Here is a 21919-nt window from a genome sequence, read left to right on the forward strand (position 1 = left end):
AAGCGAGTGATTATGTACATTCACTGATTGAATATTATGAAAGTAAAATATATATTTCTCGCTAGAAATGTAATCAAAATGCATTTTTATGCAGAAACTAACTCAAAATATTGATTTTATTCACTAAAAATTTGAAATGTCCGCCATGTTTTTTTGTTTGATTCAGTATAGAGCTGGGCGATATGGACCAAAAGTCATATCTCGATATTTTCTAGCTGAATGGCGATACTCGATATATATCTCGATATTTTTTCTGTGACATAATTGGGGTTTCCCCCAAAGCATTATAGCATAGCATCTCTGTTAGCTTCATTTTTTTCTGAGGCAAACCCTTAAAAAAACAGTCAGTTTTAATACAAAGCCTCGTGCCAAATGTCACACAGGTTCCTTTATTAACAGAGGTCTGCACAATATCAAAATGTATAAAACAAATGAAATAAAAATAAACTGCCTGCATATATAGAATAAAAATGCTTCTTGAATAAAATAAAACAAATATCCCTTTCCTGCATAACAATTAAATTAAAATACACTGCAATTAATACAATGTAGACAGTAACAGGCAGACTTTTCCACTGAGGTTGACAGTTGTGCAAATAACAAAACATTTGTGCAAATCTCAAATAAAATATTCAAGTCAATTTCTCACAAAATAAGCTATATCAAAATCATAATTTATTTTTTTTTTTTAAATAATCGATATAAACGATATTGTCTCGTACCATATCGCGTTTGAAAATATATCGATATATATTAAAATCTCGATATATCGCCCAGCCCTAATTCAGTATGCAAATGACGTAAAGCATTCTGGGAATTTTCTCTAGTCCTCGGTCAGCGAGTCAGTATCTGAAATCCCTCACTGTGAAGGGCTAGATTCATACACACTAGCCCTCGTTATGTCCACTAGCCCTAGATGAAAAGAACGGGAACACGCACAATTTAGGGGTAGGGCTGAAAAGTAGGACTTGGGGACTGGCCCATAGTATAATCACTGGAAAAATAATAGCCTGAAATACAGCTTTGAATGCTCTAAACCTTTATCTTATACAAGGCAAATATCTCTAACCTACATGAATCTGCAGGGAAAGCGTCAGTGGTCGCTGGTCGGTGAATACGAGAACCTGCTACGTCTGAGCTTTAATCATATCAAACACCTTCAACAACAGCATGACAGACGTTAAGCATCAGGGCATCCCATTATAATTCTATGATACTTAACATATGTTACTCACCATATTTTTGGACATAAAGTTTCCAGAATTTGTGGGGGATCATTTAAATGTTGCCATGGACTCAGTTTTAGATTGTAATGATTGATAGCCATCATTAAATATTTCCAGAGTAGACTTAAGAAATACCTTTCTGCAACAGCATTAAGGATGTGAAAGTCCTCATTACAGAATTAATTCAATATTAAAATAAGAAAAAGAAATAAAGAGCACAATTTACAGGGGAGTTCTGGAGCTGAAGCAGCGTCTTGTGTCTCAACACATTTGTGTCTCTGCTTCCCTTATTTCCTTATTTCCTTCCTCCACCTCCAGCCTTACAACAAGACAACAATCTAAGTTAAATAAAACAGAGCTGCGGCTAATAATGACATAATTACCTGACTGCAGTTATTCCAGCTAAGTACCATCAGTTTGAATAATAGTTCCAACTCCATTTATATCTAGAAAAAAAGCTGGGTTGAAATTTAACGAAGAATTTATTGAAAACACTGACTGTGGTTCAGTCTATTCTTAGAGCAGCAAGTTATTACCGTCATTTCTGTGATTGGTGCCTATAATTTCACAAAGTTTCCTAACAAATTTAAATTTATTTATTTATTATTTTCAAGAAAGTAAAAAGAATATTTCCATTATTAGGCTGTGGACAACTTAAATTATTAGTTGTAGGATATCAATTAACAGCTTTTCTTTGTATGTACATTATTTATAACAAGGATAATTACTCATAACAATAACTTCATAAAATAAAAGTAAAGGGCAAACTGCAATGAACAACTGATGAGTGCTTATTTGCCCCCCAAGCCCATTTTCAATTTAAAAATAAAATAAAAAGCTCTATTTCACTGGAGGGAAAAGCTGTTTCTCATCTGTTTCTCTGACTTTTCTTTATTTCATGACAGGACTCTCTGGCAGACAGGATGTCTGTGTCAGTCTCTCTATTTTCCAGATAAAACTTAAAATTCTCTCATAGGAATTCTCTTTTTGGATCATACTACACAGAAAGCAAAAATATGAAATTCTTCTTTTGGGAAAGAAATCAATCGCAGTAACTAAAACTCAAGACTGATGCATGTCAGAACTGTAAATAATCCCGTTTTTTGGATGGACAGCTATAACTATCCCAACCTGTGTGTGTATTTTACTGTTCTTGGACATCTGGGACAAGAAAATAACAGATGAAATTACAGAATGTGCTATATATTTGCTAAGCCAAGAGCGTAAAGAGCCAGACGAGTGTCCCAGCGCTGCTGTGGTCGCTGCATGGCAGCGCTGGCCCGCTCTGAGATAAAACACTGTCGTAATTCAGACTCTGAATAGAAAGCGGGGCCGAGCCGCTGTGCTCGGTGTGGTTCACACCACGACCACCCACCCCGGCCAAACTGCTGCTGCTGCTGCACCGACGACCCATCAAGTTGCTAAGGACAGGAATACCATCAACGTTGGCGTCGATTTACATCTAAAGCTCTTTCAGTCGCAGTGGAGCTGATTTACATTCACCGCTGTTAACCGGTTGGCATATACATTTATCCTGATAGCTGCTTTATTGTGGCTCGTAAAGAGAAATAAAACATTACCTCAGGCATGTCTTAGTTGTAAGGAAAGGACAGGATTTGGCTGCGTGTGCCGGTGGTTTGGAAGGTGTCAGGAGACAGCTGGCACACGCTCGGCGCCAGGTTCTGATCTCTGGATTGGCTGGTAAAGCCAAGCAGGGGGCTCTGCGGTCAGCCCCGCTCGCCTGCAAATCTCTATTTGGTCGTCTAGTTGGTGCAGATTTTCTCTCCACACAAAACAGTTTTCTGGTTTCCCTTTTACAGTCAGTTACAACAATGGAAGAGATTTGGTGTGATTAATTGTAATAACTTAAAGGAGCTGTATGTAAGAGCAATAATAAAACGAATCATAAAATGACCCCGATATGTCAACAGACATTTAAAAATCATGTTCATTTCAAATACTTATGTCACTGACAACAGCACTCAAGCCAGGATATTCCAGTTTAAGAAGACCAGTTGCAGCCCTCAACTGATGTTTATGTTGTCATTTTTTGTTTTGGCCTGAAGCTCCACCCTCCACCTATCTCCCAATCACCAAGTCAGTATTGTTTCTGAAGCTCCACCCTCCACCTATCTCCCAATCACCAAGTCAGTATTGTTTCTGAAGCTCCACCCTCCACCTATCTCCCAATCACCAAGTCAGTATTGTTTCTGAAGCTCCACCCTCCACCTATCTCCCAATCACCAAGTCAGTATTGTTTCTGAAGCTCCACCCTCCACCTATCTCCCAATCACCAAGTCAGTATTGTTTCTGAAGCTCCACCCTCCACCTATCTCCCAATCACCAAGTCAGTATTGTTTCGGCATCCGGGTTGCCAGCTCGGCTCTAATTATCGCAGCCATGGCAGCCTACGTTCCTGCTGCATTCTGCAGCCTACCTGGCCATTTCTTACAGACGGCTCCTTTAACCCTTGTGCTGTCTTCAGGTCAAGGGAGGAGGAAGAAAAGGGAGGAAAGAAAGAAGGAAGGAAGGAAGGAAGGAAGGAAGGAAGGAAGGAAGGAAGGAAAGATGGGAGAAAAGGGAGAAAAGAAGGAAGGAAGGAAGGAAGGAAGGAAGGAAGGAAGGAAGGAAGGAAGGAAGGAAGGGAGAAAAGAAAGAAGGAAGGAAGGAAGGATGAAAGAAAGGGAGGAAGGAAGGAAGGAAGGAAGGAAGGAAGGAAGGAAGGAAGGAAGGAAGGAAGGAAGGAAAGATTGGAGAAAAGGGAGAAAAGAAGGGAGGATGGAAGGGAGAAAAGAGGAAGTGAGAAGGAAGGAAGGAGAGAGCAGGAGGAAAGAAGGAACAGGAGAATGAGGTCATTTTGACCCGAAGACAGTACAAGAGTTAAAATAGTACCAAGTCACATCTCCAAGACTTTAAAAGGAGAAATCCAACTCAGCCACCGTGTACTGACTTATTTTCCTTAAACTCTGTTTAAGTTTTATGTCATTGTTTTAGATTGGTATCAGGAGACTCTTGGCAGACGCGTGCGGCCGAGCGTTGATAGTTGGCAAAGCTACGGCAGCAGGTTTTAGTCACTAGATCACCATCTGTTTGGTTCTGGATTTATAGTCGTTGCATCAGTGGAAAGTAGCGGCTCAGAGCTGGCGCTCTGTCGTTTCTGGAGCAGCATTATCAGTGGTTAGAAACACACAAAAGTGTGTGGAGGCAGCGAGCAAAACCCCTCTGGGACGGCACGCCGTGGATCAATTTGATGATGTAACAACGATGCAGTTAATGAAGCACACGGAGCTGTGCCTTCATGCTAAATCACACAAATGCACCCAAACACACAAACGTGTCGTTTGGTCTGAGTGGCTCTCAAACAGCTCTCTCAAGTTTCACCACGTAGAGATTCACACTTAGATCTGTAATGCATCCGTCTCCGTTGTTCCTTCCCCCGAAACTCCAATAAAAACTATAATTTGGGATCAATAACCATCTTGTAATTAAAACGAGAAATAATTCCAACAAATGAAACGTGAAACATGTCTCCAACTTTCTGACACCGCACCAGTCCACTCGGAGTCACAGGTCTGACAATTTATTCACAACTTCTACACAAAAAACAAAGACAACTGTAATAAAGTGTTTTCCACATGAATAAACTAAATGAGAAAACTCCAAACAGCTCTTGCTGAAACCCTGGAGTGTGAAAACCTGCAAGTTCACAGGGTCATTTTTTTCCGCTTTTTCAATTTTTATTCTTTTGGAGCAAATAATCCACAGCTACGGAAGAGTATTAGGGCCAGGCAGGAAAAAAATTTAAATCATATTTTAGAGGAGGAAGATTTTTTTTTCATTATGCACTTTGAGAAAAAAGTTGAAATGATGAGAAAAAAAGTTGAAATGTCGAGATTAATGTCGAAGTACAATTTTGAGAAAAAAGTCGAAATGTATTTCAACTTTATTCTCGAAATTCCGACTTTATTCACGAAATTTCGACTTTATTCTTAAAATTGTATTTCAACATTAATCTCGACATTTCAACTTTTTTCTCGACATTTCGACTTTTTTTTCGAAGTGCACAATAAAAAAAAAAATATATATTTTCTCCTGCCTGGCCCTAATACTCTTCCGTACACAGCCCTGCCGAGGAACTGCTCACTTTTCAGTGAAATTCACACTATTCATTATGAAAGAGAGGTTGGATTTCAGTAAAAGTGATGTTATTTAGACAAAGGATGTGTGTGTGTGTGTGTGTGTGTGTGTGTGTGTGTGTGTGTGTGTGTGTGTGTGTGTGTGTGTGTGTGTGTGTGTGTGTGTGTGTGTGTGTGTGTGTGTGTGTGTGTGTGTGTGTGTGTGTGTGTGTGTGTGTGTGTGTGTGTGTGTGTGTGTGTGTGTGTACCTTGCTGTCCAGCTTCTTCATGGTAACCAGGTCCAGAGACTTCAGGGAGTGTCCTGTCGGGGCAATGAAATAAAGGCAGATGTGGATCCTGGTGTCGTGGTAGTTAAACAGCGAGCGCTTGATCTTCAGCTCCTCCTGGAGATAGTTTTCAAACTGAGTGTCAATGTAGTCAACAATGGGCTTGTAACTGTGGAGAGATTGAAAGCAAAACTGTCAGGATTTATGCGTGTGTTTCAAAGCAAAAACATTTGTCGCTAGTAGCGGCGCTAGTGAGCACAGAAAGAAAACATGGACTCGTCACTGAGGAAATGATCCCACACAGTTATGTTTCCAGTTACTGTGTGATCCCATTCAGTGCCAAGATTTTAGCTTAGATTTGTAGAGATTATTACTGCATGAAATTCCTGTTAATCTTATCGAGTCTGATTGAAAAATGTGGCTGAAAAATGTGGTCCCTGGCCTGTGGAGGTCACAGTAGTACCGGCAAACCCTTGCAAAAGGACAAATATACAGCAGGAAAACTTCAACTTCAGTATGCATAAAAAAAAGGGGGAGACCATTGGAACTGACTGATACTTTTGTTTTAGTTTATATTAAATTTAAAAAAAAGGGTGTCATCTCATTTCACATGACTGCAACTCAAAAATGTATTCCCTTTCCTGAGCCAGCTCCGTGTTTACAGTCGTCTGTCCGCTACCTTCACATGCATCTTCAATCTTCTCCGAGGAATGCGTGAGCTCTGACCTTCTGCAGCTCTGTCTGTTTATTTGCCCCCCACTGTCCCGCAGCATGTGGGTTTATAAGGCCTAAAGAGAAGGCTGCTATCAAAGGGCGTGAGACTGCATCTTTCTGGTTAAACTACAAGTAAACTTCATTCCTCAGCTTAATGTTTGAACATTAAAAACACTTCATCTGTGACCCCCTCCCCCATTTTCCCCAAAACTCCTCTATTCCACTCATTTGCACTTTGAGCAAAACGAATATGCTGTTATGAAACTAAGAACTGGATAAAGACCATCATTACATCATTTTCAATTTGACTCATGTGAAAAAAAAGCTTTATATACACCACCAATGGTGATTGTCGTATCCCAAAGTATAAGACCTCTTTTGGCGAGTCTGTCTTTTCTGTGAAGGTGCAAAACTCTGGAATTCTTTACCCACTAATTTAAAATTAGAAACGCGGGGCAATATTTACAACAGAGGACTCAAACTATGGCTCAAATCTAAACAACAGTGCCTACATGAATAGGTCAGGTCTGGTTCTGCTCTTGAACGATGTTGTCTTTGCTTTATATCTTATGTCATCCTTTAATTGTATTGTATATTTTATTGTCTGTACTTTTTTAAAAGCCTCCTGTGGACAAGTGTTGCAAATTAGCATGTATGCTAAAACACTCAAACAGTGCATTTGGTTTGTCCTATGTAATCGTGATGTCCATACCAAATAAATAAATAATAAATAAATAAATAAATAAATAAATAAATATGACTAATCAGTCTCTGGGACTTGCCTCTCAATCAGTTGGGCCTTAATGAAATTACTGTAAAACAGGGCTTGCATATCTAAAATGTCAAACGTGTCCTTGACACCAGTACATGAAAGGTATATTTAATTCAAACTAGGGATGCACCGAATGTTCGGTAACCGAAATTGTTCGGCCGAAAAAATAAAAAAAAACGCTTTCGGTGTTCGGTGGAATAAGTGCGGAAAAAAACGAACAATTAATAACACGATGTTTAGATGACGCAATCAAACAGCGAGCAGCGTGGAGTGAGGGGGGAGCAGTGTTAAATGCAGCAAACATGTCAGCATGTCAGATCATTACTTGGATGTGGGAAAAAGCAGAGGACACGAGAAATGATCCAGGCTGAGTTGGATTTGGGAAACCGCTTGGTGATGGAGACGGTAACGGGACGACTGCAGAGAGAAGGGCCCGTACTACCGATGTGGTGGAGAACTCTCACTGTCTGATACGACGAATCCTCCAAGAAAATAACCCAGATTTTTACAATTATTATACAAGGCTTCAAATTGCAGAGATCAGCCCCACCGCAACCCGATTAACTGGATTTGAACGGGAGAAAATGAAAAAATACAATAAGTACAGTAAGACAAATTGTGACTGGCGGGTATTTCACTGCACATTTATTTGATTCATGCAATGGTGAAAAAATTGGCAAAATAAATGAAAAACTGCGAAGAACCATTGTTCGGTATTATTCTGTATTCGGCCAAGTGTTTATTATTTTTGGTTTCGGCCACAAATTTTCATTTCGGTGCATCACTAGTTCAAAGTACCCGTCATTTCACCAGCTCACCTGTCCTCTTTGTTGATCTGGTCCCCGAAGCCCACGGTGTCAACGATGGTGAGTTTGAGGTGGACGTTGCTTTCCTGCAGGTCGTACGTTCGCGGCCGCAGGTACACGCCATTCTGGTAATGGCTGGCCTCTTCGTTCTCAAACATGGTGTTGAACAGGGTGTTCATTAGAGTCGACTTCCCGATGCCAGTCTCACCTGGAGTCAGACAGGTACGCAGCAGAGAGAAAGAGGCACAGGAGGAAGTGATTCAGTCGTGTGGGAATAATCCCTGCAGGCTTCAAAACAAAAGGATTTTATTGCAAAAACACATGTAAGAAGCATCTGAGTTTCTTTTAAGTAAAGACAAACAGCACATGGTCTTCTTTGTAACCAAACATACTGTCTGAGGAAATTAGATCAAGTTAAGATCAAGGAAACAGCACGGGAGTTACAGCATGATTAGGAATTTTCTAGACAATGCATATATTACTGGTGGAAACGTATATAAATATATATATTGGTGGTACTCACCTACACACAGAATGTTGAAACAAAACCCCTGTGTGACCGATTTACTGACCAGCTGGTCGGGCAGGCTGTCGAACCCAACATGGCCGCCCAAACTGAGGTTACGTTTCTCTTCATTCTGGGGAAACACAGAATACAACATGAACAGTTTTGTGGAGGAAAACACACTGCAATGACATTAGGACGCAGTCGCATTCCTGGGAAAGTAAACCCGTCTGTTCATATGTAAAACTCATCAGCTGCAGTACGAGTTAGTACGAGCCGGGTAATCAGAGCCCAGTGAGGATGAGCTTAAGAATAATCCTCCACAAACATGAGGACGCTAAACACATTTACAAACACACAGGACTCATTTAAAATTAACACAGGCAAAATCTTTATTCAATCATTTAATATATGAAGTATGAGAATAAAAGCTGGGAGAAAAGTCACTTATGAGACGTAGATTTATCCAGACTTAGTTGCAACACTAGCTCAAGCTTCAATAAGTGACAAGTATGTTTAAAAAAAATAAAGGTAAGGACAAACTTTAGAAGTAGATGTGTTTCTGTTAAAGGGGTAAACTTGTGGAATAGTCTCTGTGATGAGCTAAAAATGTGTAGTTCTCTCTGCAAATTCAAAAAAATGTTTAAACTTAGGGCAATTGATAAATATAAACTATGACCAAGAGCAGCTTCTCCTGTAAATCCTCTATATCACATGCTTTTGTTGTAATTGATCTCTGTAATACTTTTTATTTTGATTTGTTGTGATGTATTGTAAAAAAAGGGTAGGCATTATATAAGCTACGGCTTCAGTCTACACCTTTTTTAGTTTATTTATTTATTTATATATCCAGCTTTACTGTGGTGCATGTTTGGATTGACTAATGGACCAAAATAAAACTAACTAACTAACTAACTAACTAACTAGGACTAAATCTAAACTCGCCACTTATAAATGACTGGAGAGCTGGTGTGAAATAGTCTAAACCAGGAGTCAGCAACCCGCGGCTCTAGAGCCGCCCTAGTGGGTCCTGGAGCTTTTTCAGAAATGTTTGACCTTTTTTTTTCTTCTTTTTTCCTTCTTCCTTTTTCCTTTCCTTTTTAATCTCGACATTTCGACTTTTTTCTCAAAATTTCGACTTTTTTCTCAACATTTCGACTTTTTTCTCGAGATTGTACTTCAACATTAATCTCAACATTCTGACTTTTTTCTCAATATTTTGACTTTTTTCTCAACATTTCGACTTTTTTCTCGAAGTGCATAATGAAAAAAATATCTTACCCCAGTTATAACTAATATAGAAACATGCAGCATGTGTTGCCTTCATTCTAAGGCTGATACAAGACATTACAAGACATTTTTTGCGGCTCCAGACATATTTTATTTTGTGTTTTTGGTCCAATATGACTCTTTCAACATTTTGGCTTGCCGACCGCTGGTCTAAACTATCTAAAGAGGATCACAGTGAAACTTGAGGCAGAGAGATTACTGACACACATCAAAGCTACCAGCAGCGTTTCACCTTTGATCCTCATTTGAACCGAGGGAGAGCGTAAGAGCCGTGCAGGAAGGGCAGGGCCAGACAGCACCTTCAGATGAATGGAGGAGCCACCCGATCTCATCTGGCCCAGACACTACGGACGCCGGCATATTTGAAGGCTGATGTCACTAACGCAGCAGCATTAGGAGAGCACAGCTCAGCTGAACACAGCCCAGACCGGCTCTGGACACACAGCACATCACTTATTAACCTGACTGAAGAGTCAAGACCACAATAAAGAATGAGCAATGTGTGTGTCTACGTTTCTGGGCTTGGGGGGAGACACGGGGCTTAATGTGTCAGACAACGCTGCTGGAGTAAATCCAGCCTGAGCTGAGCAAGGCAGTATACATATGCTGCTGAGCTACACACGGTGAGTTCATGTGAATTATCTTTACAATATTAAATAAATACGGCTTCCATGTTTCAATTGAGCTCACTTTTATGATAGATTATGTTGCAAGGTGCCCACAGTCCACAGCTCCACTTTATGAGCGTCTATGGTTTCCTGGAGAAACAGAAACACCAGTCATGCACTAAGAGGTTGTGCGTGGGCGTGCGGACCAAATTAATTAAGCTCCAACAACCGGTGAACATTTTCCAAGTGCTGTACATTGCTGTATGTTACAGCCAGCCAGCGTGTAAGTCAGTCTGGACAAACATCATCCAGCGAGGGAATGTAAAGCTGCTGCAATCAGTGGGATGTTTGTGGGGGGGAGGAGGAGGAGGAGGAGGAGGAGGAGGAGGAGGAGGAGGAGGAGGAGGAGGAGCGGGGAAAGGCAGCCATTGTTTGTTTGTGATTCACTGTAAACTCAGAACATGTTTAACAGCATTAATGTCTCCCTGTGGCATTTAGCCGGCTGACGGAGACACTCCGATAGATTCCTGAAGGAGGAGGGCGTGGGCTCCAGTATCACGCCAGAAAGGAAACTGATGCAGTGACTCCCTGAATTCATGACCAGGGTTTCAAATAAGGGAAGTTGGCAAGTTATATATACACACAGGACTGTCTCAGAAAATTAGAATATTGTGATAAAGTTCTTCATTTTCTGTAATGCAAAAATGTCATACATTCTGGATTCATTACAAGAAGAAAACCCAAAGAAGAAAACTCAAATATCCTATCTCAAAAAATTAGAATATTCTGGGAATCTTAATCTTAAGCTGTAAACCATAATCAGCAATATTGAAATAATAAAAGACTTGCAATATTTCAGTTGATTTGTAATGAATCCAGAATGCATAACATTATTATTTTTTTTTTTATTTATTTATTTATTTTTTTTTTTTTTTAAATTGCATTACAGAAAATAAAAGGACTTTATCACAATATTCTAATTTTCTGAGACAGTCCTGTATATACACCTTTATTTATCCAGTAAGTTAAATAAAAGGCTGGCGTGCTTTTTTCACCATCAACACCACATTTTTGTAAAGTGCACATACAAAACTAGATCGAACTCACACTGTTTCTTAATTCACCCAAATCTTAATTTATAGTACTTAAATAAGGCGTATCGTGCCACTTCACAACATATCTGGGCCTTGACAGAAACCTGGCTAAATCTTAAACGGCCTCAAGGATCTCGTCGACCTTGAAAACCTTGTTTCTCTGGAAATTGCTCCAAACTCACCAAACCACAACAATGGTTTAGTGAGGTGGAACCCTAGTGATTCCTCCCATTCAGGGGAAAAGCAAGAGTACTGACTCAGAGGATAATTCTGGGTTGACCTCCTACACTAAACCAACTTGTCAGTAGTGCATAATCTTTGTGTACAAATGTTGTCACGTCGGAGGTAGTGGAGTTTTCGACTGAGGGCTGCAAAATGAGCATGCGGGCCTGACCGACGGCGTTATCGCTTGGTTTAAGAGTGAACAGAACTGCAGACGTGGACAGAACTCCGCTAACTGTGAGCCGACAGGCTGAATATGTCACCGTGTGTGTACTGGACTGGCTGCTGGGAGAACTGGGCAGATCCCTCCATGTTAGAACAGCAGAAAAACAACAACCACATTCTCCTCTGCAGGTAGAAACCTGGATTTAAAATGTGGCTTGAATAAAAAAATACTGTATTAGACATTGTAACTATCCCAATATCCCACATTGGTCACTGAACCCTGTTTTATTGGACAATGTTTAATTTTGCATATATAAAAGAAGTTGAATACCTTTCTTGGTCAGGCCTAAAGCATGCATAGTCAAACTCTTGGCTCTTCCTTTCTAATTCAATTTCAATTCAATTTTATTTATATAGCGTATAGCAAAAGTTGTCTCTAGAAGCTTTCCAGAGACCCAGAACATGACCCCTGAGCAAATTATTACATTATGTAATACATAAACATCTACATTTGGATACTCTAGGAACTACGAGTAAACCTGCACTCCGAGAACGGAGAGCTCTGCCAGGAACATAAGGCACCATCAGGTCTTGCAAATAATGCGGAGCTAAGCCGTTTTGGGCTTTATACGCAAGTAATAAAATTTTAAATTGGATTCTGAATTTTACGGGTAGCCAATGGAGCGACGCTAACACTGGAGAGACGTGGTCTCTCCTGCTGATTCCTGTCAGTACTCGTGCTGCTGCATTTTGGATCAGCTGGAGCCTATTCAGCAAATTACTTGGATATCCTGCTAACAACACTACAGTAATCTAGTCTAGAAGATACAAACGCATGAACTAGTTTTTCTGCATCACTCTGCGAGAGCATTTTCCTAATCTTTGTAATATTACGGAGATGGAAAAATGCTATTTTACAAACCTGATTAACATATGGTTTAAACGACAAATCCTGATGGAAAACAACAGCAAGGTTTCTCACAGTTGCACTGGAAGCCATTGCAACACCATCTAATCCCTTCCTAAGATGCTCTGGACCAAGAATGATAACCTCTGTTTTATCTGAATTTAGAAGCAAAACATTTCCAGACATCCAGTCCTTGATGTCCCTAAGACATGCCTGAAGTTTAACCAACGGTTCTGTTTCATCCGGCTTCATAGACAAATAGAGCTGCGTATCATCAGCATAACAATGAAAGTGTATGCCGTGATTCTGGATTATACTTCCCAATGGCTGCATTTGTAATAATGTTGCATGCCAGAAAGGAATGCTGCATTCCTTTCTGACTCGACCAGTATCAATGTTGGACCCTTTCTTGTCTTCAAGATGCACAGCATGAGCTAAGAAGTAACAGTAAAATCAGAAAATATACAATACATATACACACAAAGACATCTACATATATATCATGTATGCAAGTTTCATTTTTTTGGCCATCACTCCCAGCCCTAAATCTTTTCCATCTGCTCAAAAACCTCCAGGAAATGAAATCATTCTCAATGTCTCAAACGAAGCAAGACTAAGACCACTGTGCTGTCTCACCAAAACAAATTAAAAACTCAGTGTCTCATAAGCCAGCCATATTAGTTCAGAATAATTTCCATGTTTTCACCAAAGATCAACAACCAGCACACAGGATAACTTCTGCCCGTCCTGCCATCCATGTTTGTTTCAGACGGCAAAAGAGCCGCAGCATAAAGTATGACAGGAATGAGCGGCCTGTTAACTGTCCCATGGTGAGGAAACGACACGGCTCCCCGGCTACGCTTCACCAGCCCAACAGGAAATGGCTGCACAGAGAAGCCCCAGGTGGCTCCAAATTAAATGAGGCGTAAAAATAAAAAAAAATCCAGGCTAAATCAAAGCTAGGACTGCATCGCACACTAACCCTAACCCTGAGCTGCAAATGGATTTATTTAATGCACATAAAACGGCGATGGTTGAAATCCTTTTAGCTGCATTAGTTTAAGTGTTGTGGTGTCATTACTGCAAGGCCAGGTAGTTAACGGTGCTGTGGTTTAATACAACAGCTGTATTTACACTAAATATACTGTTAACAGGAACAACAGTGCAAAATATTTGCATTCACAAAAAAGGCCTTTCATGTCAAATAAAGCTGGGAAAGTATTTGCAAATGACAGAAATACATCGGCATTTCACTTTTCTACCAAATTTGGCAGAAATGAAAAAAATAAAAAATAAATCTTCTGTCTTTGGAGTGTCATCATTGGCAAAAAGAATAAAAGCTTAATTTATTTCTACATTTTATACATTTTTTTATTGTCCATCCTTTTCTTTTCTCCTATTTTCCCCATGTTGTCTTTCAACCGAGCTCTTGCTGTTACAGGATTGCAACACTAATTCTTTGCTTCCTCTTTTTGAACTGCTTTTTCATTTCTATTTATGTCTATTTATGATTTTTGTCATGTGTCTTCATAATTGCACTTTTTTTCCCCCAATTCTAGTCTATATTTTCTCCCTTCACATGCATATTTTCTTATTCTTGAGTCTTTTACAGATTGTCCCTGTGGTATGCCCTTCTTGTCTACTCTACCAATCTAAAACACATATTTTCCTCCAGTTTGGTCTCAGTGTTTTAAACCTTACAATGATTTTCTTTTTGGCAGCAGCCAAATTAGCCCCCAAGCTATTCAAAGCAATCATGACTACAGCTTGCCAAAAAGATCAATGAATATCTCAAACTTAACATCCATTGTAGCAGTAAAATGACGTCAGGACTGGCCTCTGTTACCGGCCCATCAAAGAAACCCACAGATCCTGCAGTCTGGTCCTGATGGGACTTGAAATCCTCTAAGAAGCCGCAGACTCTTCTTTCTGTCCGTCTTTCTGTCCGTCTTTCTGTCCTCTGTTCACTCATCTTCTCCACGTCTGGCCTTCATCCACACCCCAATTGTTTTGTGAGTGTAGTTTTTGTCTGCATGGCTGAGCTTCACCTGACAGAGCAGACCAACATCACGATAGTAGACGCGTCTGCAGCGAAAAACACCTGGGGGGGGGGGGGGCTTCAAATATTTACAGTAAGTTGAGGAGCAGCCAGTAGCACTCGTGTGCTTTAAAAGTCATCTGGAACAGGATGGATTAACTGCTGGATAGTATTCAATGTTTACGTGGTACTTTTTTCCCCCCTTTGATCACGTGATTTCAACGAGACAGTTATCTGTCAGTATTGTTTATATGTACAGGACTGTCCCAGAAAATTAGAATATTGTGATAAAGTCCTTTATTTTCTGTAATGCAAAAATGTCATACATTCTGGATTCATTACAAATCAACTGAAATATTGCAAGCCTTTTATTATTTTAATATTGCTGATCATGGCTTACAGCTTAAGAAAACTCAAATATCCTATCTCAAAAAATTAGAATATTCTGGGAATCTTAATCTTAAACTGTAAACCATAATCAGCAATATTAAAATAATAAAAGGCTTGCAATATTTCAGTTGATTTGTAATGAATCCAGAAAGTATGACTTTTTTTTTTTTTTTTTTTTTTTTTTTAAATTGCATTACAGAAAATAAAGAACTTTATCAAAACATTCTAGTTTTCTGAGACAGTCCTGTATATGTTTTCTGCTCAATCGAGTGAAAATAAATAATTTGTCGAGGGGTAAGAAAGAAAGAAAAAAGAATGATGCTGGTTTAAACAATAAGCAATTACAATTATATGCAAGACTAAGACCACTCCTGCTTTCTTAAGTGTGGGTGAAATAAACAACAACTCCAACTATCTACAAAGAACAACAATAACAGACGTCTAGAATTGTAGTTCTTTTTAGTTTTTTTTTGCAAATTTGCATCCAGATTTAGAGATCCAGAGTTAAGTAATATTACTTCCCGAGTTTGCTGAATTTACGACTGGAATGGAGTCATTCTGGTTTCAGAAATGAAATCTCTGCCACTTTAAATTATTAAAATAATCTATTTTTATGACTTCTTTTGCATATACTACACTAGTTTTAACGGAGCGGCCGTATATCAGTCTGTTGCAAGTGAGGAATGTGCAGATGTCAGTTTGAGGTGTTGTGGGCTGACTACGCTCTTGAATCAGTTAAGTATTGGTGAAGGGAGACGACCACGTGATAATAACCTCCATGACAACACCACACACACACCACACTCATACACACGCAATACCAAATGGCTGCTCACTGGGACTTCCTGTCCGATGACTGTTGAAAATATAACGTTATTTCTTTTTAATTTGTTCCCATGTGTGCCACAATGTACTACTTGAACTAGTAAATGAAGATTTTCAATTATGCCGGAGGTTTTTTCTGTATTCGTGCACACAACAACTTTCAGTAAACATGGATTTAATTGGAGTTTGTGCAACTCTAACCATGACTCCAGATATTGCATACCGCTGTTCTCCTGCAGCTACTTGCACCGGCAGGGATGTTGCAATGGTAAAAATGTTGACGGTTGAGATGTGAGCGTCACGTAGGCCATAAAGAATCTCACGAGCACAGAGATAAAAACTGGTTCCTTTTTTTTTTTAATTATCTCATGAAATACCTTCAATTTCACACTCTCTGTCTTTTCCCCCCGAGAGAGCTGGGAAACTCCCTGAATGGGAATATGCAGGTGTGGATAATGGATGGATGAACAGAGGGAAACCTTCACTCTCTCATAAGTGTCCACATCAACTTTGTGTCTACGTTACTGCTGAGTTTCCCTCAGTGGCCAACAGGAAATTGGCAGAAAATGAATAAATAAACAGACAAATATCTTGGAAAACACCCAGTTCCTTATCACTGCTGAACTGCAATAATTATATTATCTATAGCTCTTTCAGTTATCTGATTAACCATAACTCAAAGTCTGGATAGATGGAAAACTGCTCTGGATTTCACATACATGGTCTTGTATCACACATCGTGTTCCAACTTCTATTCTAGTAATACATGCCACTGAATGCTGTCAGGAAGGATAGCATAAAGAAGATTTAATCACACACTGAAAAGTAAGGGAAATAAACGTGGATCACCCCGGAGTCTACTCTGAGTAATAAACACTCTGTCACTCTGGGGTATCTAACAATCTCTGGGGGAAAAATGGAATCTTGCAGAAACCAATTTAACATTTTGGCTGCAGCCATATTATTTTGGTTTAATTTAATTTTACTTGTACTGATTGGACAAATAGGGACTGGGATTTCACACCAATGTGCAATTTTAACAGTAAACTATCACTTCTTTCCTGATATTGTGACTGGTATTTTTGATAATATACTAAATTAATTTTGGAGTGAGGGGTTTCCTGATGGGCAAACGGTGACATTAGTGATGTATTGTTTACCCTGTGTTATCCACCGTGCCCACAGAGGATAAGACAAGTCCTGACTGGATAAGCGGGTTGTGGAGTAACGAGGTTTCAGCATTCAAATACAAATCTCAAAGGAGGCTGTGGAGAGTAGACACGAGACAGATGGTCATTAGACCAGATACTACTGCAGTATTGTCACCGTCCAGGCTTAAAATAAAACCGTGTTAATACTGCATGTGAAGTGAGTAAGATGTTTGAATTAGGGGCTTGGACTGTCGTTAATGAGCAGTTTTAACTTTACTGACAGCAGCCCGGATCACACTTACGAGGTTACAGAAATGTCACAAGCCTCCAGCATATTCTGTCCATTCTGATCAGTGTGAACCAAAAGTAACGATAAACTTTCCTCCTTTGATTTTGAAGAAAAAAAAAAAAAGAAGAAGACATTTCCTGCAGAAAAGGCTTTCCTCATTTTTGCACACCACTTGGAGTCATTTTAGCCTCCAATCCATCACAGACTACGTTTACATGCAGTCAAAATTGGGGTTATTGCTAATATTCCGGTTACTGAAACATTCAGAATATTCTGTTTACAAAGTAATTAATCATTCAGGATATCTGGATCAAACCAGCGACGCACGGAGAACGTGATGACACAATTCCCGTAATTTCTGCTTCTTCTTCCTGTATCCAAATTCAAAACAAATGCTGCTTCGCGCAACTTTTCTCTCACCTTCTTGTAAATCTTCTATCCCGGTACTTTCTACCGTCTACAAATGCAGAAATGTTCATATCCTTCATTACATTTATGAAGTGATTAGTCTCCTCCTGGTCTTGGTTTCTCCGTGTTTAGAAGAACTTCCTGGACTCAAAAGACCAGGATTCCTTGTGAACAGAACATGAGCAGAAAACTAATTCCTGTTCCGTTTGATGGAGATATTCCGTTTGGCGTTCACATGACCAAATATTCAGGTTTAAAAAGGAGTAACCCAGGGGTCATATTCGGTTTTTAAAAACCGGAATATGAGCAAATTCGGGTTATTCAAAGGGGTTATTGGTGTTTACATGGCCGTGCAAATTCGGGTTATTGCCAATATTCGGGTTTTAAAAGGGTTATTGATGCATGGAAACACAGTCAGTGAGAACCAAAAGTAACGTTAAACTTTCCTCCTTTGATTTTGAAGATAAAAAAAAAGACATTTCATGCAGAAAAGGCCTTCCTCATTTTTGCACACCACTTGGAGTCATTTTAACCTCCAATGCATCACAGTTTTGAGCAAGTCTGGTCTATTTTTTTGATGGGTATCGGCTCATCAAGCTACAACTTCCCCGTCATTATCCATCGATGTTACTGGGAGTGAATAACTCGCCTTGAGGCAGCGGGAGATTATATGCAGCTAGAGACATTGATGATACTCATACGTCCAACCTGACCTGAACAAGTGGAAACCAGAGCTTCTGGGATGCAAACAAAAATGTGTAAATGTAGACTGATTTCACAAAATATCTAGAAACTAACACACCATGAAGACATGGCATGCTATTTTAAAGTGCAGAGCTGCTCAGATGCAACTTTGTCATTCCTTGTCTCTTGGCTTGGAGCACTTTATACAACTAATTTAATTTTATGGATGCGGGACTCAGCAGAGGCGATGCTCTTCAGGGTCAGTAGGCAGTGTGCATCCCTAATATGTTGTAGGGCATTTCATTACATAACCGTTTAAACCAACACTGCTCTTTCCTTTTTTTTGGTGCAAACCCTGAGTGAGCAGCACAGAAGTTGTTGGATAGTTGGCTGCATTGATCTGGCCCAGAAACTCATCCCAAAGCATCAAACTGGATCGATAAGGGCCAACAGTCCAACACACTACACATCTCTATCAATAGCTGCACGTAATTAACAGCACTCCCTTTACGCAAACACCCAGGCCAGCGTGACAATTTGTTCAATGTGGTCTCACTTATTTCAGTAAGTTAGACAGGAAGTCCGGCAGCAGTCCTGCTGACGGCACTGACCTGTTTCACTGCATTCTGGCCATTTCTAATCACCAATCAATCGCTTTATTCTGAATCCTGAAAGCAATTTAATAAAAATCAGCCCACAAATTTATCTTTGCCACCTCTGCTGGCTGTTAAATTTATTTCTAAATAAGGAATTCCAACCATGCAGTTTTGGCTGCATTTCTTTGGGTTTTTTTCTAAGTTTTCCTTTCTTTGAAGATGTGTTGCACCAATAAGTCGTGGGAGTGGCTGGAGCGTGTACTTAATCTCTTTATCCCGGCATCTCAATGCTGCTCGCTGTCCAATTCAACGACCTTTTCAAAAACGCCTGCCAAAAAGTTAATCACTCTCTTTAAAATTCCCTCCTGTGCTTTTTCAAACCCCTGTACAATGATGTATGCCATAAATTCATTACCAAGTGTTACAGCAGCTTTCTAAAAGCTAAATTGTCCCCCACCCATCCCACCTCCCCCTGCCTGTTCCTGCGGGTCAGTCCTGATGACAACATGGTTTGTTACTATAAAGATCTGATGCTGTTAAGCCGAGATAGGCCAGTTTGAGCAACATTTATTTATTTTTCTTATTTATTTACTTTGTTTCTTTCTTTCTCTAATATATATATATATATATATATATATATATATATATATATATATATATATATATATATTTTTTGTTTTTTCAAATCTTGCACTATAGTGGTTACATTGTGTTAAAAGGGTAGACAAAATAAGTTTTGGCTTCAGTCTACACCTTTTGGTCCTTGCTTGATCTACATGCAAAAAACTTTGTATTGACCAACAACTTCTACAACATGAGCAAATAAACATCAAATCAAAAAAAGATAATAGCACTAGTTATTCTAACGCCAACAACCTGCTCAATGGAAAAATACAGTCAGACCCTGATTATTAGCTGCCTTTAAAAGTGGCAGAACCTGAGGTGTAAATATGGCGTTGTGAATCAATGAATTGAATAAAACATTTATTTTAAAGTCATCTTCTTGAGTTTCAGGGACAAATAATTTCCTCCTTAAAGCATTTGACTAAAAATAACTTATACATAAGAGAAAACAGCCCTGTGTTGCAAACATTACACCTGTAGTTGCAACTGTGATGAGGATAACTTGATGTGACTCACTGTAGATTAATGTGTAGAACTTTTTTAGCTTTTCTTTCTTTTTAGCTTTTCTTTCCCTCCCATTGGCATTGACATTTGGAGCTGTAATAAAAAAGAGCTGGAGCTTAAAGTGTTACAGCTGTGTGATGCATTTCCTGTATGTCTGACAATATTGGGATGGATCTCATTTTCAAACAATCTCAAGGTATTTAGACTGGATTACATTTTTGTAATCCTGTGTTACAAAACACTGACCCAACCCTGGTAATATATATATATATATCACAATGTAACACAAGAAAACCTGACATGAATCCACCTGAAGTTGTCACTTCTCCAGTGTCAAGGCTTCATTGTAAGTTTGCAGGATCACATTCTTCTCCAAACAAATCTAGCACTTTCATTTACACTGTTATCTTTATGTCAAAAGCAATGACAGGATATGATGATAGTTAGTCACTTCCCCAGATATGTTATGCTTCTTAAGACACGCTAATAGCGTCCACAATTAATTAATAGGGCCATACGCTGCAGCCATATGTCCATGTGTCCATATGTCCATGTGTGCGTGGGTGCGGGACCAGAAAACCAGAAAACCAGAGCTAGATATAAATGTAGAAACAGAGAAACAGCAGCAGTCGGGGATGTGTTTCAGCCTCCACAGAAGGCACGTCCACCCTTCTCGACAGATCCCGCACAACACGCAGAAAAGGCTGGGCAAGCTTTGGCCGAGTCCCCGCACACGACAGCTAAAGGCTGATTTATGCCTCCGCGTTACACCGACGCGTTACACCAACACCGACCGGTGCGCGTCGCCGCGTACCCTACGGCGTAGGCTCTGCGTCGATTTAACGCGGGACCATAAATCAGGCTTAACACGCACTTCCCCGATCACAACTTCAGCATGTTCCTGCTGCACGAGAATCAAAGGGCGCCGGGAACACCCGTCTTACCGAAAACACATCAACGTCCGTGGCAGCCATGGCAGGGAGTGTGTGGTGTCGGTGTAGCGAGCAGCAGACCGAGCAGCCTTCGTCTCTCCGTACTGGCCTGCTAAACTAACTGAGATGAGCTGACAGAGAGGAGGAGGAGGAGGAAGAGAAGAGAAGAGGAGGAGAGGAGGAAGAGGGCTGGGCGCTGGGCAGGGAGACGCGCTACGCGACAAGAGGAATCCACACTACGACATGTGTCCTTCGTGTTTCCTTCCGTTCGGCTTTGGATGAAAGTCGTTAAATGTAAAGATTTTTTTCAGTTCAACAGTGATATGCACCATTTTACGACGGAGTAGTAGGGCCAAACTAAGACAAAAAAATTATGAGAATAAAGTCATAATATTACGAGAATAAAGTCGTAATATTTTGAGAATAAAGTCGTAATATTACGAGAATAAAGTTGTAATATATTATAAATATATAAATATAACTTCACAAGATGCTCAATATTCCTCATTTTAACACAGGGAGAAGACTGCTCTTCCTGTTAGAGTTCTCATAAATTACCACTTTATAATATTACGAATTTATTCTCATAAATTATCAATTTATTCTCGTAATATTACGACTTTATTCTCGTAATATTATGACTTTATTCTCGTAATGTTACAACTTTATTCTCGGAATTTTACGACTTTATTCTCGTAATGTTACGACTTTATAATATTATAATATTATAAAAATTTATAATATCATAATATTATGACTTTAATCTA

The 21919-nt window shown here is 39.6% G+C and overlaps 1 protein-coding gene across 1 annotated transcript in view; it reads right to left on the bottom strand.

Annotated features, from left to right (window-relative positions):
* The window catches only part of septin8a (septin 8a), a 44840-nt gene extending 23525 nt beyond the window's left edge, over nt 1–21315 (bottom strand). The window contains exons 1-4 of the mRNA XM_061739441.1: nt 21165–21315; nt 8444–8558; nt 7933–8128; nt 5611–5797 (exon numbers count right to left, since the gene is read on the bottom strand). Of these exons, the coding sequence (XP_061595425.1) occupies nt 5611–5797; nt 7933–8128; nt 8444–8558; nt 21165–21194 (528 nt within the window). The 5' untranslated portion in view covers nt 21195–21315. The remainder of the gene's footprint in view (nt 1–5610; nt 5798–7932; nt 8129–8443; nt 8559–21164) is intronic.
* Between the last annotated feature and the right edge of the window lie 604 nt (nt 21316–21919).

The sequence above is a fragment of the Cololabis saira genome, chromosome 14 (assembly GCF_033807715.1).
Source record: "Cololabis saira isolate AMF1-May2022 chromosome 14, fColSai1.1, whole genome shotgun sequence".
NCBI lineage: Eukaryota > Metazoa > Chordata > Actinopteri > Beloniformes > Belonidae > Cololabis > Cololabis saira.